At 53.6% G+C, this 13,906-nt stretch overlaps 2 protein-coding genes across 4 annotated transcripts in view; one reads left to right on the top strand and one right to left on the bottom strand.

Moving 5' to 3' along the window:
• Positions 1-6,297, bottom strand: part of DPCD (deleted in primary ciliary dyskinesia homolog (mouse)) — a 25,060-nt gene extending 18,763 nt beyond the window's left edge. Inside the window, exon 1 of one of the 3 annotated variants that reach the window (XM_058672095.1) lies at positions 6,101-6,297. In XM_058672095.1, coding sequence (XP_058528078.1) covers positions 6,101-6,164 — 64 coding nt within the window. In that variant the 5' untranslated portion in view covers positions 6,165-6,297. The remainder of the gene's footprint in view (positions 1-6,100) is intronic. The other 2 variants (XM_004579940.3, XM_058672096.1) reach the window with 2 other exon arrangements.
• On the top strand, positions 6,175-13,906 carry POLL (DNA polymerase lambda). The gene is made up of 9 exons (XM_004579941.2): positions 6,175-6,303; positions 7,006-7,168; positions 8,149-8,443; positions 8,621-8,783; positions 9,372-9,689; positions 10,385-10,558; positions 10,974-11,102; positions 12,702-12,870; positions 13,123-13,906. Exons 2-9 carry the CDS (start codon positions 7,054-7,056, stop codon positions 13,485-13,487), a joined length of 1,728 nt encoding a protein of 575 aa, XP_004579998.2. The 5' UTR covers positions 6,175-6,303; positions 7,006-7,053; the 3' UTR covers positions 13,488-13,906.

Below are 13,906 nucleotides of genomic sequence, written 5' to 3'. Positions count from 1 at the left end.
ATGATCTTTCTATCTCTCTCTTTATAAGCCTGCCTTTACAGTAAAAATAAATAAATGTTTTTTTTTAAATGGCCCTAAAGGGCCTTCAGTTTAAAAATAATTTAAAAAAATATTTTCAAAAGGCGGGGAGGGGAGCTGGTGCTGTAGGTCTTCAGGTTAGGCCTCCACCTGCAAGCCCACAAGCTTCCACATTTGTGCCAGTAAGATTCCCAGCTGCTCCACTTCCAATCCAACTCCCTACTAATGCACCTGGGAAAGCAACAAAAGACGCTGCACCCATGTGGAAACCTGGAAGAAGCTCCAGACTGCTGGTTCCAGCAGACTGGCCCTGCTCTAGCCACTGCGGCCACTTGGGGCTGAGCCGCCGTGGATGGAAGAGCTCTCTCTGCGCTCTGACACTCTATCTCTGTAAATCTTAAAAAAAAAAAAAAAAAAAAGCCATGCAACTTCTCCAAGGTCATGCAGTTAGGAAATGACAGATCCAGATTTAAACTCACTTAAGGTCAAAGCCCCCATTCCAATTCCTACAACTAACCATCTTACCAGAACTACCTTCCAAGGACATGCCCCCAGGAAACCTAAGGCTCTCGCACTAAGCCCACCTCCCAAATACTACTAATGGCTGCACTGCCAGTCTTGCTCTCAGTTTACACCTTTTGGGATTAAACATCTTCAGAGGTTAGTGGTCACGGCCTACTTGGACCAAACATCGTATCCCAGCTCCCTGAACCACTTCCTTCTTGCATACAACATATGCTCATTTCAAATTCAATACTTCTAAGTCTGAACTCAGTCCAACATAAATTCAAAATTCTAAACTCCCATCTGAGGTCCAAGGCAAACCTTTCTTCTATCGAATCAAAACCAAGTTCTGTATGTCCAAAATGCAACAGTGAAAGCAGGTGCAGGGTGAACATTCCTGCAAGAAGAACAGGGGAAAGCCGAGCTGAGCAGAGAGGCCTGACCCCAGCAGGGCAGCCCCACGTCCGGCACTGCGCGCTGGTGTGGGAGGTGGGCTTCTGTGCTTTGGCCGGCCACGCCCCTTTGGATGGCCACAGCCACAGTACTGAGGCCACGCCTCAGTATTCACGACGTGGAGTCTGACCCCACATTTCTGCTTGGCACTGCCCTAGCTACAGCTCTCTACAGGCACTCCTCCAGACATGCCTGATCTCTCGCTGGTGGCCTCAGCGCTCCATGGCTCCGCTGGGCTCTGTCTGGCAGCCTGCGCCCAGGTCTTCACAGGTATCGCCTGTTAGCGGCGCCCTCTACCGACTGGGGTCTCCTCTGCGGCTGCACTTCCATTCTCTGCTCTGGGACTCCAACCCTGCAGCACTACTCGCACTGGCTTTTCAGGTTTTCCTTTGAACCTCGATAACAACTGCCACAACCCCTTCCCTTGCTCCTCTTGCAGAGCCAGCGCGATGTGGACAACACCAAAGTCTACAGCCAGCATGGGCCACACCTGAAACCATCTCAAACAACTGCAGCCTAGAGTGCTCTGCCAGCTGAACAAAGGGAGGCCAACCCAAGGCAGAGGCGAGCGGGCACTGAGCACTCCGGGTTTCACAGAACATCTCGGCCCTGTAGTAGCAGGGACAGACTGGATGACATCTGAAATGCCCTCCCGGTCTTTCTCCTACCATCTCAGCTAGCAGCACATGGGCTGCTGACTTCATCCCCAAAGGGACCTACAACCTAAAACAATTGGTAATAAGGTTCCCAGGCTGCCCCCGTGGTTCCCATCATGCACCCAGTACCATGACACTTTCTAGAGAGGTCAGAAAAAGGACAGTCACTAAATCCCTGGACATCTTGACCCTTTCCTGGAAAACTCAGCTCACAGCAACACGGCCTGGGTCTAGGCTGCATGCAGGGACAGCCCTGAACCTGGCGAGGCACAGCTCACCTTCTGAGTGGGCCTGTGCTGCTTCTGGAATCCACGTTCATTCTGCTTATCAATCTTCCTCTCCTGACTTACCTACATCTCATCCCAAAATTCTTTCTCGCATCAAGAACTTGGGCCTATGTATGCCATGGCAAGCCTTTCCCAGAATCACCTGCAAAGCTCTGTGGATGGCATTCCAGCCTTTTCTCTCCCCAACTCTCCCAATCTTTTCCAGGAAACAAGTCCCAAAAGCTCCTCTACACCTTGAGGTATAGGTAATGACGACAGTGCCTCAGTATTAGCTCTTTGTCACTACAACAAATCCCTTAGGAAGGAAGGATAGGTTGACTTTGGCTCACAGGTTCGGAGGTTCATGTCCAACATCAGAAAGTCCCCCACCCCCAGCTCCACCACCAATGAGGCTGGGGAAGCCACTGGGGAAGGAAAGATGGCAGGGCCAACCAGGAAGCAGACAGCAGCTAAGCCCAGCTCAGTTTCCCCAAGGAGCCCTCTGGTGGGAGCTACCTTCCAACCCCATGGAACTGCCAAACACCAAAGTGGATTAAGTTTCCACTTACATTAATTTATAACTTTGGAGATTAAGCACCTACTTGAGCTTGAAAGCTACATCCGATTCAAACCACAGTAATGTTTTAAAAGACTTACTTGAACCGCAGAGTGACAGAGAGTTTAGAAGACACACAGATTTCCCACCCGCTGGTTCACTCCCCAGGTGGCAGCAACAGTCAGGGATGCAGCCAGAAGCCAGGAAATCCAATTTGGTCTCCCACCTGAATGGGAGGAGCCCAGTTACTTGTGCCCTCACAGGCATGTACCAAGAGGCTGTAATGCAATCCAGTGCTCCAGTATGAGAAGCTGGTGTCACTATCAGCAGCTTAACGTGCTGCGCCACAACGCCAGCCCCTCCACACAGATGCTTATATAGCTGATGTATGTAAGACTAAATATTGTTTTCAGTAAATTTTTTGTTTATGCCTTAGTCCATTTTTACCGGTTATTTATATCTGTCTTACCAATCTAGGCTTAACAACAGGTCAACAGCTGTTACAAATATTTTCAGTTTCAATTGTCTTAACTTTGATTAAAGTTGCCTTCTCTCCCCACCCAACAACCTGCTTACTTTTCATACAGTCTACAATGTACTTCCTCTAGGGATACTGCCCTAGAAGATACACTTACAACATCTTCCCATATTGGCTAATTATATATTATTTTTATTTTACTTTAATATTATATTCTAGCAATGTATGTGCATGTGGCTGTAAAAATTTCAACTATATTAATATCTTGCCAAAAGTATCACATGTGTCTATGTACGAAAAATAGATGCTCATGCATAAAACAAATTGTGATTATATAAGTAATCATGCTAGGATTGTGCATGTCTTAAAATCTGTCCTATTTGCACAATGAACATAATTATTTTCTAAAAATCAAGAGTTTACTGAATTCCTGTTACCAACAGTCATGATGACGTCTCAAACTCAAACAAAAATCCACTCTCTCGGGTCTGGTACAGTAGCCAAGTGGGTAAAGTCATCACCTTGCATGCGCTGGAATCCCATATGGGTGCCAATTCATATCCCGGCAGCTCTATTTCCCTTCCAGCTCTCTGCATGGCCTGGGAAAGTAGTCAAGGACTGTTTTGGGACCCTGTACCCACATGTGGGAAACGTGGGAGAAGCTCCTGGCTCCTGGCTTCAGATTGACTCAGCTCTGGCCATTGTGGCTACTTGGGGAGTGGACCAGCGGATGGGGATCCTCCTCTCTGTATATCCGATATTCCAATAAAAATAAATAAATCTTTTTTTTAAAAAAAGGAACAAAATTGTCTTTATATAAAAAAATTCCCTCTCTCCCTCTGCCTTCCCCCACCAACAGAGTAAAATCTATGAGAGGTCTGACAAGGCATGCCCATACAGTCAATACTGTGTTGCTTTTTAAAATTATTTACAGAAAACCCAAACTACCATCACCATCCTGCAATGCCGCTACTAACAAAAAATTTTAACAAAATCCCCCGCCTGATGAAATACCCGTCTCAATACTGCCCTGTGACCAGTGGGAAAGCAGCAATTCCAGCTGGTATTGTATACTCATGCGCACAGCAACATTACTGACAGAAGCCAAAGCAAACAAAACAGAAGATGTAGGACAGCCCAACCACTATCCAAAAACAGATGCACAAAATGTACTCCATACACGCTCCGGGAGATGCTTCAGTCTGAAACAGTAGGGAGAGTCTGACACATGCTCTAACAGACAAGCCCTGCAGATACTGGGTCAAATGGAAGAAATACAGCTACCCCAAACCAAGTGTGGCGAGGCAGAGGCGGGGAGGGGGCCAGGGCCTGAGCACACCCTGCAGCGGGTTGCCAGGCAACACAGTCTTTCCACAACTGTCAGCTCTGACCACACACACACCCACTGTCCCTGAAGAAGGAGTACGCTTTGCATTTTAGGGCCACTGTTGCTGGAAGAGAGACTTACCACCCCACTATCTGCCTCTCCCAGCACATGAATCAAACTGTGTGGCAATGAGTGTGAAAATGTAATGTACCTCCTTACACAACAATCAGCTCTGTGAACCACACTACCACAGGGTATCTAATTTTCAAAGGCACTGATAATCACATATACACCCATGCTGTTGAAACCGGATTCGATCTGTGTACTCAGCCCATGAAAACAAAGTTACATTACATATAACATACATATATAATTACATATATGTACACACACACATATAAAACCAGATGCAGGCTTGTGGAACCGCCAACTCAGGCAACTGATGGGCTATTTCTGGGTTGAAATGCTTAGTCTGACTCGCTTAATAAATTCAAACTTTGCTTTCCACTAGACTGTTTCAGTCAGCACCACTTTCCTGAGTCACTGAAATGGTCAAAGTCAGAGAGACAGAGAACAGAATGGTGGCTGGAGGGAGGAGGGCGGAGAACACTCCAGAACCGGAAGGTGGTGATGTTGTACAGGGACGTGAAGTCACCTCGGGACACCGACCCTTCAGACCGCCACAGCAGTAAACTTGTAATTATCTTCTTAGCAACAATTCCATAGCCACAAGCCGCTGTTAGGCAGACCACATCCAAATCCTTCAGCAGCAGAGAGCCGTCACAATATGCGCCCCTTTGGCAGGCTGTCTCCTGGTGGCCCCCCACATTCCCTCACTGTCCCTGGAGAAAAGGGACCCTTCAGCCCACCTGGCACCACGTAGCTGGGGAGGGCTGCCAAGGCACCGGATACCCCATCTCTTTTCCCCTCTTTTTCCCTCGTGGTGGCAAATGCCTATTAACTCCTTAGCACCCGGGCACATCACCTCTTCTGGGGAGTGTCCACGGGGGCGATCCTTTCCACCTTCCTGCTCTCCTGGTGTTCCACGGGAAGATGCCAGCCTCTGAAGCACACATCCTATCACTGACTCTTCCCGGCTTGTTCAGGGCCCGTCTGCGAATTCCTTCTTTTGCCTTCCATCTGCTTTAGTACAAAGCTCGGGGCACAGTAAAACCTTCCCGAACGTTCCAAGGAGGAGTAAGCTAATAATATCTGAGGTGAATTCTCACCACCTCCAGGCTCCCCTGAAGGGCCCCAACCTGCAGAGAAGAGTCCCCTCTCCCCCAGCTGCTATCCTGAAAGTCTCACCAATTCAGATCTAATTCCCCCTGGGTCCAGGAAGGGGCCCCGGGGAACCCAAGGTAGGAAACAGACTCAAGCACTGGTGTCACCTCTTACAGACACAGCCCCGAATCTGGTCCCCGCACCTCTGGGTACCCAGGAGCCACGTAGGGGGTGTCCGTGCCCCCGTTATCAGACACAGCTGATAACCATGTCAGCGCGTGAGGGGGCGGCGCGCCCACTCCGTCTCACAGGTGAGCAACGCGAGGTCTAAACAAGGCAAGCGGCAGCGCGAGCCCTACAGCCCCGGCAGTCCGCTTCCCCAAGACACCCGGCCGCCCAAAGCATTACACCCCCAGGCACCACCCCCCAGACTGGTTGGAGGAGTTGGGGTCGCTCTAAAGCCTCGTACGTTCGTTTCCTCTCTATAAAAACCGGGTGGAAAAGGCAGGCCCACGGCACACGGCCGCGACCCTTCCAGCTCTGCGCTCCCTCCCTGGATCTCGGGGCCCCGCATCCTGCGGGAACGGGCGCGAGCATCGCGGGGGGGCTTCGCCTTACCGTCCTGCAGCAGCGCCGTCTTCTCCGCAGCCCGCACACTCTCCAACCAGCCGGTCACCGCCATCTTACCTCAGTCCAGCAGCGCGCCCAGGCGCAGCTATGGCAACCAGTCCTCGGAGAGTCACTTCCGGGTGATCCGGAAGGTGTTCTCAGACAATTTTTCCTTCCCTCCTTCCCCTGCCGTCCGAGCTCATTGGCGCCTGGTAAGTAGTTTACACCTGGCGATCCTTGGGACCAAACCTGGGGGCGGGGGGAGGGGGCGATGTGTGGGATTCCTAATGCCGGGTGCGAACACTCCAGCTCTCCGCTGGCTCGCAGCTGGAAATCCCTACCTTGCGCCAGCTGCGTGTGCCCCACACCTGCTCTGCCTTCACTGCCAGCTGGGAAGCCGAGACTCCCCGGCCATCCCACACGGCGCCCCCCACCCCTGCACACACCTGCTGCGGTCGTGATGCACCCCGCCGCAGCTGTGAGACTCAGCACCCTCCACGCCGCGGCAGGTGCAAGGGTTTACCACGCCCCCTGCCTCACCCGCCTTGGAATTTTCATCATCGAGTTGGGACTGGAGAAAAACTATGTGGGCCTACGTGCAGACGCCCCCTCTTCTGCACTCCTCTAGGGGAGGCTAAGGCCTTCCTAAAGATGTAGCTCTGTTTCCTAGCCTGGTGTGTTTGGGGATGCGTTGGAGCTTCCGTGTCCCTTCCCACACCTTCCCCCCTGCCCTACCCCCATTTCCCAACTCTGAAAAGCTGTTGAGTGTACAGCCAGGCTTAAGTCGCTGCCATTTGATTGCATCATGGGAGATTCTTGGGAACAGAGTGGCTGTCTCCAAGATTTGACCAGTAGAAATCGGCTTTCTGTGGGCTAGGAGGATAGAGCCTCAGTTCTGGATTTGCATGTGACAGCTGCCTGGCCCAACCTCAGACCCAAAGGCCACACTCAAGCTATGCTTCATGGACTCCGGGGGCATCTTGAAGGCATTTCCCAAGCGGAAGAAAATTCATTCCAATTCATCATTAAAAGCCGTGGTGAAGATTCCCAAAAGAGAAGAAGGCACAGCAGCAGGAGGTGAGCAGACCCTAGGAACTCCGCCTTCTGCCTCTAGCCAGCCTTCATCAGGGGATCTGCAGAGGGTAGAATGACGCTCTCTGCCCAGGGGCTGCAACTCTGTTTGTACCCACCTGGTGTAAAGCTTGGCTCTGCTGGACAGGCCACTTGCTGCCTTCGTATCTTCCCTAGCCCGAGACCTGTATCAGGAAATGGCCACTAAAACCCTTTGCTTTCTGTGGGCAGCCCTAGGCGGGGCAGGACAGAATTTCCAGTCCCTTCCCCAGACTTGCAGTAGCTGACAGAATCTTTGAGAAAGATTTGAGCAGGACATGATTAGAACAGCCAGGAACAAGAGGCATGTGAGAGCAAGCAGTATGGGCTTTTGTTGAAAGAATAGATGGTGAAATCAAGTGAGGGAGAGGAGGTATGCATTCTCTAATTCGTTCAGCAGATAGGCATAGGTTGTGCACAGTGTGCCAGGCACTCTTTGAGCCTATAAGACAACAGCCTTGCCCTCGGGCCGGTGTTGTGCAATGCACTGAGCCACCACTCGCATTGCTGGCATCTCCTAGGCGCTAGTTTGAGTCCTGGCTGTTCCACTTCTGATCCAGATCTCTGCTGTGTGCCTGGGAAAGTAGTGGAAGATGACCCAAGTCCTTGCGGGTTCTGCCACCACATGGGAGATGCAGGTGGAGTTCTGGGCCCCTCGCTCCCATCTGGTCCAGCCCTGGCCACTGCAGTCATTTAGGGAGTGACCTGGAGCTGATGGAGCCTCTTTCTTGCTCTAACTCTACAAAAAAAAAAAAAAAAAAAAAAAATTCCTACCATTTGCATTTATGTGCTGAGAAGCAATTTGTGGGGTGCTGTGGTTAAGTCCCTGGGAGGCAGGCTGCCTGTATCGAAAAAATTTTGCTTGTTCTGGGAGGGGGAGACGAAATGGCTGGTTCAGACCCTTTCTGAAGGGGATGACAGCTGGCATCCGGGTGTCCTCTCCACAGAGTGGTTCCACTCCCTGCGGGTCCACGTTGTACCCACCGGCATTGGACGAGCCCGCGCAGAGCTCTTTGAGAAGCAGATTGTTCAGCATGGTGGGCAGGTGTGCCCTGCTCAGGCCCCGGGCGTCACGCACATCGTGGTGGATGAGGACATGGACTGCGAGCGGGCCCTCCGCCTCCTGAGGCTGCCCCGGCTGCCCACGGGAGCTCAGCTGGTGAGGTCAGCCTGGCTGAGCTCTTGCCTACAGGAAAGGAGGCTGGTGGACACGGCTGGATTCTGTGTCTTCATCCCTAGCAGGTGTGCTGGCTACAAGCTCTCTCACGTTGCCTGACAAACGTCTACAGCTCTCTTGAATCACTCACACTATTATTTTCTTAAGTAGATATGTTTGGAAACTAAGGGCTCAGTGTGGAGAGAACTAAGGGGAAAGACGAAACCTGTGGAGTCTTATCCTGCCGCACTGCATCCCTGCAGATACCTGGACCAAGCACCAGCCAGCAAGGCGGGTCGAGACTCATCGACTCCTAGCACCCACAAGGCTCTGCCTGAGACAGTCCTCTCTCCTCCCCCTCCTCCCACCAGACCCGTATCTCCACCCCAAAAAGCAGAGAAAGCACCAAGCACTCAAGCCACCCAGGTCAGCTCCTACAGCTTCTTTTCCCTGGGAACCAGATCACAGAATGGAGAGGGGGTGTTGCAAGTGGGGGCGGTTGGCATTGTGGCAGGTGAATCCTCACTTGTGATGCCAGCATCCCATGGCAGTGCCAGTTTGAGGCTTAGCTGCTCTGCTTCCAGTCTGGCTTCTTGCTACTATCCCTGTGAAGGCAGCAGCAGCAGATGGCCCGAGTACTCAGGTTCTGTCTCTCAGGTGCAGGACCAGGATGGAGTTCCTGGCTACTGGCCTTGACTTTGGCTTTGGCCTGGCCCAACCCTGTGCTCTCTTTGATTATGAAGTCATTTTGTTCATTCCAGCACTCGTCAACCCTGCATTCACCCAGGCCCTATCTGGCGCTGCCGTGGGGGCCCTAGGGCTAGGCACTCAGGGAAGCCGTAAGGAACACACCCCACACTGACAGAGTCTGATCACCAAGACCCAGCCTCACTTTTGCATCTGGTCTAGAGGCCCTGCCCGCCCTCCCCCTCACACAGTGACAACCTCTACCTTCAAGATGGAGCCCCTGATGGAGGGCAAGAATTTAAAACTTTTCTCCTTCCCTACCTCAAGCCTGTCTCCGATGACGAAGCCAGTGATGGGGAAGAGCCCCAGGTTAGCGCAGCTGATCTGGAAGCCCTGATCACCGGCCACTACCCCAGCCACCCGGAGGGAGATGCGGAGCCTGGCCCAGCCCCAGAGGCCCTGACGAAGTGGGTCTGTGCCCAGTCCTCCAGCCAGAAGGCAACCAACCACAACTCCCATGTCACAGAGAAACTGCAAGTGTTGGCCAAAGCCTATAGTGTCCAAGGGGACAAATGGCGGGCTCTGGGCTATGCCAAAGCCATCAACGCCCTCAAGAGCTTCCACAAGCCTGTCACCTCCTATCAGGTACCTGGGAGCCAAGGTGGCAGGGGTTGGGGTGGGGGCTCCAGGGGCCCTAGTCACCTGTGGGGATCAACTGTAGCGGTCAGGGTTTTGCGAGGTGTGAGATTTGCACACATAAGACAAAACAGAAGATTGATAAAAAGAACATGGCAATGTCTTGATCATTGTTGGTGACAGTGATAGGGACGGGGTAGGGGAGGGGCCATGGTACTATTCTATTCTCTTTACATTTGGATTTGTTACCCAATAAAACAGCTTTGTTTTGGTTTTGAAGTTTAGAGTCCAACAGACCAGAGTTTGGATGCTGGTTGCCATCATTCATTAACTGTCCTTTAAGCCATGTTTTTTAAACTCTGAGCAGCCATTCATGATCCATAGAAAGGATGTAATAATAGTAGCCCATTCATAGCCTTATAAGGGCACACTGAGGAGGTCCCTGCAGCCCAGGTGCCCAGAGCCCAAGCCCACAAGGCTGGTCCATTCTGGCGATCAGGGCTCATCAGTGCTCCTGGCTCCCTCTGGGAACCCAGAGACAAAGTTACTTGGCCCCATTCCTTCAACTGTTTATGCTCGGCTGGGCCATGCCTCCATGCAGTCATACAGTTGCCCACCGTCCAGGCTGGCTGTGCCACAGACACGAGTCAATGACATGAGTCAGCTTTCCCCATGCTGGCTCCATCCATCTCCACCTCCTCCAGGAAGCCTGCAGTATCCCCGGGATCGGGAAGCGGATGGCTGAGAAGATCGTAGAGATCCTGGAGAGTGGCCACCTGAGGAAGCTGGATCACATCAGTGACAGCGTGCCCATCCTGGAGCTTTTCTCCAACATCTGGGGGGCCGGAAGCAAGACTGCCCAGATGTGGTACCAACAGGTCACACCCCAGCCAGCCCCCCATCCCCTGGCTCCCTTACCCTGTGCTCTGAGGGCAGTAAACCCAGACTAGAGAGAGACCCTTCTCCTGGGCTTGCAAGGTGGTTCCCCAGACCACAAGAGCCTTTCCATGGAGCCCAGGCCTTGAGGCTGCATGTGCGTAATAGTAGTTCCCAAAGCTGGCCATGCCCACAATCACCCAGAGAGTGTGGTATATGCTGGCCCATCAAGAACCAATATTTGAGGATTATGTCAGACCTCGATGGGGTCATGTCTCCTCTAGCCCCAGCCTCATCCAAGTCCCACTGGGTGGTCCTGCTTTCACTGTCCATGGGGCATGGGGTGATTGAAGCCTCTCCATCTACCCTGGATCCCATAGTTCCCTCCCCTCCCTGCCATCTGGTTGTTGTTTCCAGGGTTTCCGGAGCCTGGAAGATATCCGCAGCCAGGCTTCCCTGACTGCCCAGCAGGCCATTGGCCTGAAGCATTACGATGACTTCTTAGAGCGCATGCCCAGGGAGGAGGCCGCAGAGATCGAGCAGACGGTAAGCAGGTGTCCTGGTGCAGGGAGGAAGGGCAGGCCCTGCTACAATGTTCTGGCCCCAGATCCCATTGCTGGAAGCTGGGCAAAGAGCTGGCAGAGAGCGAGGCTGTGGGGCCAGGAGACGGGGCAGGTGCCTGTGAGGAAGAGCTCCAGGGAAGCCCCCGGCACAACATTCTAGGCAGAGGGCCGGGTCGGGACGAGTAGGAGTAGATGTTTGGATGGGGTGAGGCCTGGGTCCCTGCCATGTGAATTCCCAGCGGATCCTGGAGTTAGGGCAGGGCGGGGTTGCAGTGTTCCAGGGAAGGGTTCTTACAGATTATTTCCTTCACAAACTTCTTTGGGAATCTTGTGGAAACCATGGGCTCTTTCACCTCAGAGGCATCAAGGTGGAACATTTTGTTTCAGAACACGTGGACCTTCCCAAGTCCACCTGAGGACAGTTCAGGGTGTAGGCCAGAGTTACTAATAGGAACACAGTGCCAGTAGGACCAGCCTTGGGGTCAGAAGGAAGCTGGATGCAGACTGAGTTAAGGCCAGACCTCAGTGGGTTGTTCCCTGTGTTGGTTGCTTTTGAGTCAAGATTTGTGGTTGTCTAAGAGGTACTACTGAGTGAAGATTCAGGTTTAGATTTAACGTTGGGTTAGATGGGATTTATCTAAAACCTAGATTACAGGCACATTAGGATCCACTTGGGGCCAGATGTGTCATTTATCTGACTGCCTTTGGGGTTAGGGATGCTCACCGTAGACAGGCCTTGCTCCTGTAGTCGAGGGTGTTTATGGGGTGGGAGACTCGGTCCAGCTGAGCCGAAGTCAGCTGCCACCTCCACTCTAGGCCCTTTGTCTCCCTGTCACCAGGCTGGGGGCCTCATGGTGACACTGTCACTCAGCCACGGTATTCGGGCACAGAGAATGCCCTAGCCAGCCACCTGGCCTCCCACGCTCCTGGCTCAGGCTTCCAGCTGCAGGAGTTTGATGGGATTATGCATCTGGGCCTCCTCCTCCTATTCTTTTGCTCCAGGAGGCCGCCAGGGCATTAAATGCTGTCAGGAGAACTGAGGTGTCCTGGCTGCCAGTGTCCAGGGCCTGGGAAGGCCATCTGCATCTGAAAGGCCCTGTGTCTCTGGGCTGGTGCTAATGGGTTTATTTCTCCTGGGGAGGAGGATCCTTCAACTGACAGTCACCTTCCCTTCAAGGGAGAATGCGGGCACTGGCTCACTCACTCTCTCCCCACACCCACAGGTGCAGTCGTATTTCTGGGCTCCATTTTTTGCCCAGGCTTGGGCCCCGGTACACTGCCAGCCTCCAGCTCAAGCCATAGACCCCAACTCACACTCTGTCTAGCTCCAGCTCCCTAGTACCTGGGGCCGCTGAAGCCTGTGTCCTGGGTGCACGGATATGGAGTGGGGCAGGGTGAAAGGAGCGGCGTTCCCAGGGACATAGCCTATGTCTTCTCTTGGGCTGCCCGGAGCTTTCTCCCTCTTCTGTCCCTGTGGCTGGAGTCCCTCAGGCCCAGCAGCAAGTGTCCAGTGAGTGTCAGCCTCATGGGAAAGGGATGCCCTCCAGGGACTAAGTCCCTCACTCCTACTGCCCTTGACCAGGTCCGGGAAGCTGCACAGGCCTTCAACCCCGGGCTGCTATGTGTGGCATGCGGCTCGTTCCGGCGAGGGAAGGCTACCTGTGGGGACGTAGATGTGCTCATCACTCACCCGGATGGTCGGGCCCACCAGGGCATCTTTAGTCGCCTCCTTGACAGCCTTCGGCAGCAAGGTAGAGCCTGGCTGTGGGGGAGCACAGCCCAGGGGCAGGGAGGATTTTCGAGGTACAATCTTGGGGCAGGAAGCAGGTACCTGGCCTGGGTCATCTCCAGGAGATGGGAAGTGGCCCCACGCCCTTCCCGTAAAGCTGGGGGAGCTAGGACAAGGGCAGGGCCACCCGGCATGGAAATGGATGAGCCAGGGCCTGAGCCCAGGACCGCTCAGGCTGGCTCCTGCCTTCCTAGCAACCCCCTGTATTGGCCAGGGTTCCTCACAGATGACCTGGTGAGCCAGGAAGAAAATGGACTGCAACAGAAGTACCTGGGCGTGTGTCGGCTCCCAAGCCCCGGGCGGCGGCACCGAAGGCTGGACATCATCGTGGTACCCTACAGCGAGTTTGCCTGTGCCCTACTCTACTTCACCGGCTCTGCCCACTTCAACCGGTCCATGCGGGCCTTGGCCAAGACCAAGGGCATGAGCTTGTCAGAGCATGCTCTCAGCAGGGCTGTGGTCCGGAACAGCCAAGGTGTCAAGGTGGCGCCTGGCCAGGTACTTCCCACTCCCACAGAGAAGGATGTCTTCAGACTGTTAGGGCTGCCTTACCGAGAACCAGCTGAGCGGGACTGGTGACCCCCTGGTGCCCACCCCGGCAGGACTCTCCTCCAGCCTCGCCTCAGCTGGCCATTTGGGTCCCCAGCTGTTCACAGCCCTGAGCTTGGGGCTTCCAGGACCTACCCAGCCCTCTCCTGGTAGGGTTGGCACAGTCCTTGCCCCCTTTGAAACAGCAGCAGGTGGCTGATTTGAAGCCAGCTTTCTGTGCTGAGGGTCCCGGCATCACCCTATCCTCAGTGGTCCCAGTTGCTGGGGACAGGAGGGAAGCAGCTGGGGCCCCAGCATCGTGCGGGACCCTCTGGAGCTCAGAGTGAGGCATTCCTTCCACTCTCCCCTACTTCCTGTGCAGCTGGAGCTGCTGGGAAGGGGGCACCCTTGGCTTGATGAGGACAGCATTGGGAGGCCCAGGGACCCAGTAAAGTGCATTGGATGTTGAA

This window comes from Ochotona princeps, chromosome 13 (genome assembly GCF_030435755.1).
Source record: "Ochotona princeps isolate mOchPri1 chromosome 13, mOchPri1.hap1, whole genome shotgun sequence".
NCBI lineage: Eukaryota > Metazoa > Chordata > Mammalia > Lagomorpha > Ochotonidae > Ochotona > Ochotona princeps.
This window is presented reverse-complemented; position numbering and strand designations above follow the sequence as displayed.

Excerpts from the sequence above, each read along its gene's own strand:
- POLL (XM_004579941.2), top strand. The coding sequence starts at position 7,054 with ATGGACTCCGGGGGCATCTTGAAGGCATTTCCCAAGCGGAAGAAAATT. Across the intron at positions 10,559-10,973 it reads CCCAGATGTGGTACCAACAG|GGTTTCCGGAGCCTGGAAGA; the intron begins GTCACACCCCAG and ends TGTTGTTTCCAG. Across the intron at positions 12,871-13,122 it reads TGACAGCCTTCGGCAGCAAG|GGTTCCTCACAGATGACCTG; the intron begins GTAGAGCCTGGC and ends TGTATTGGCCAG.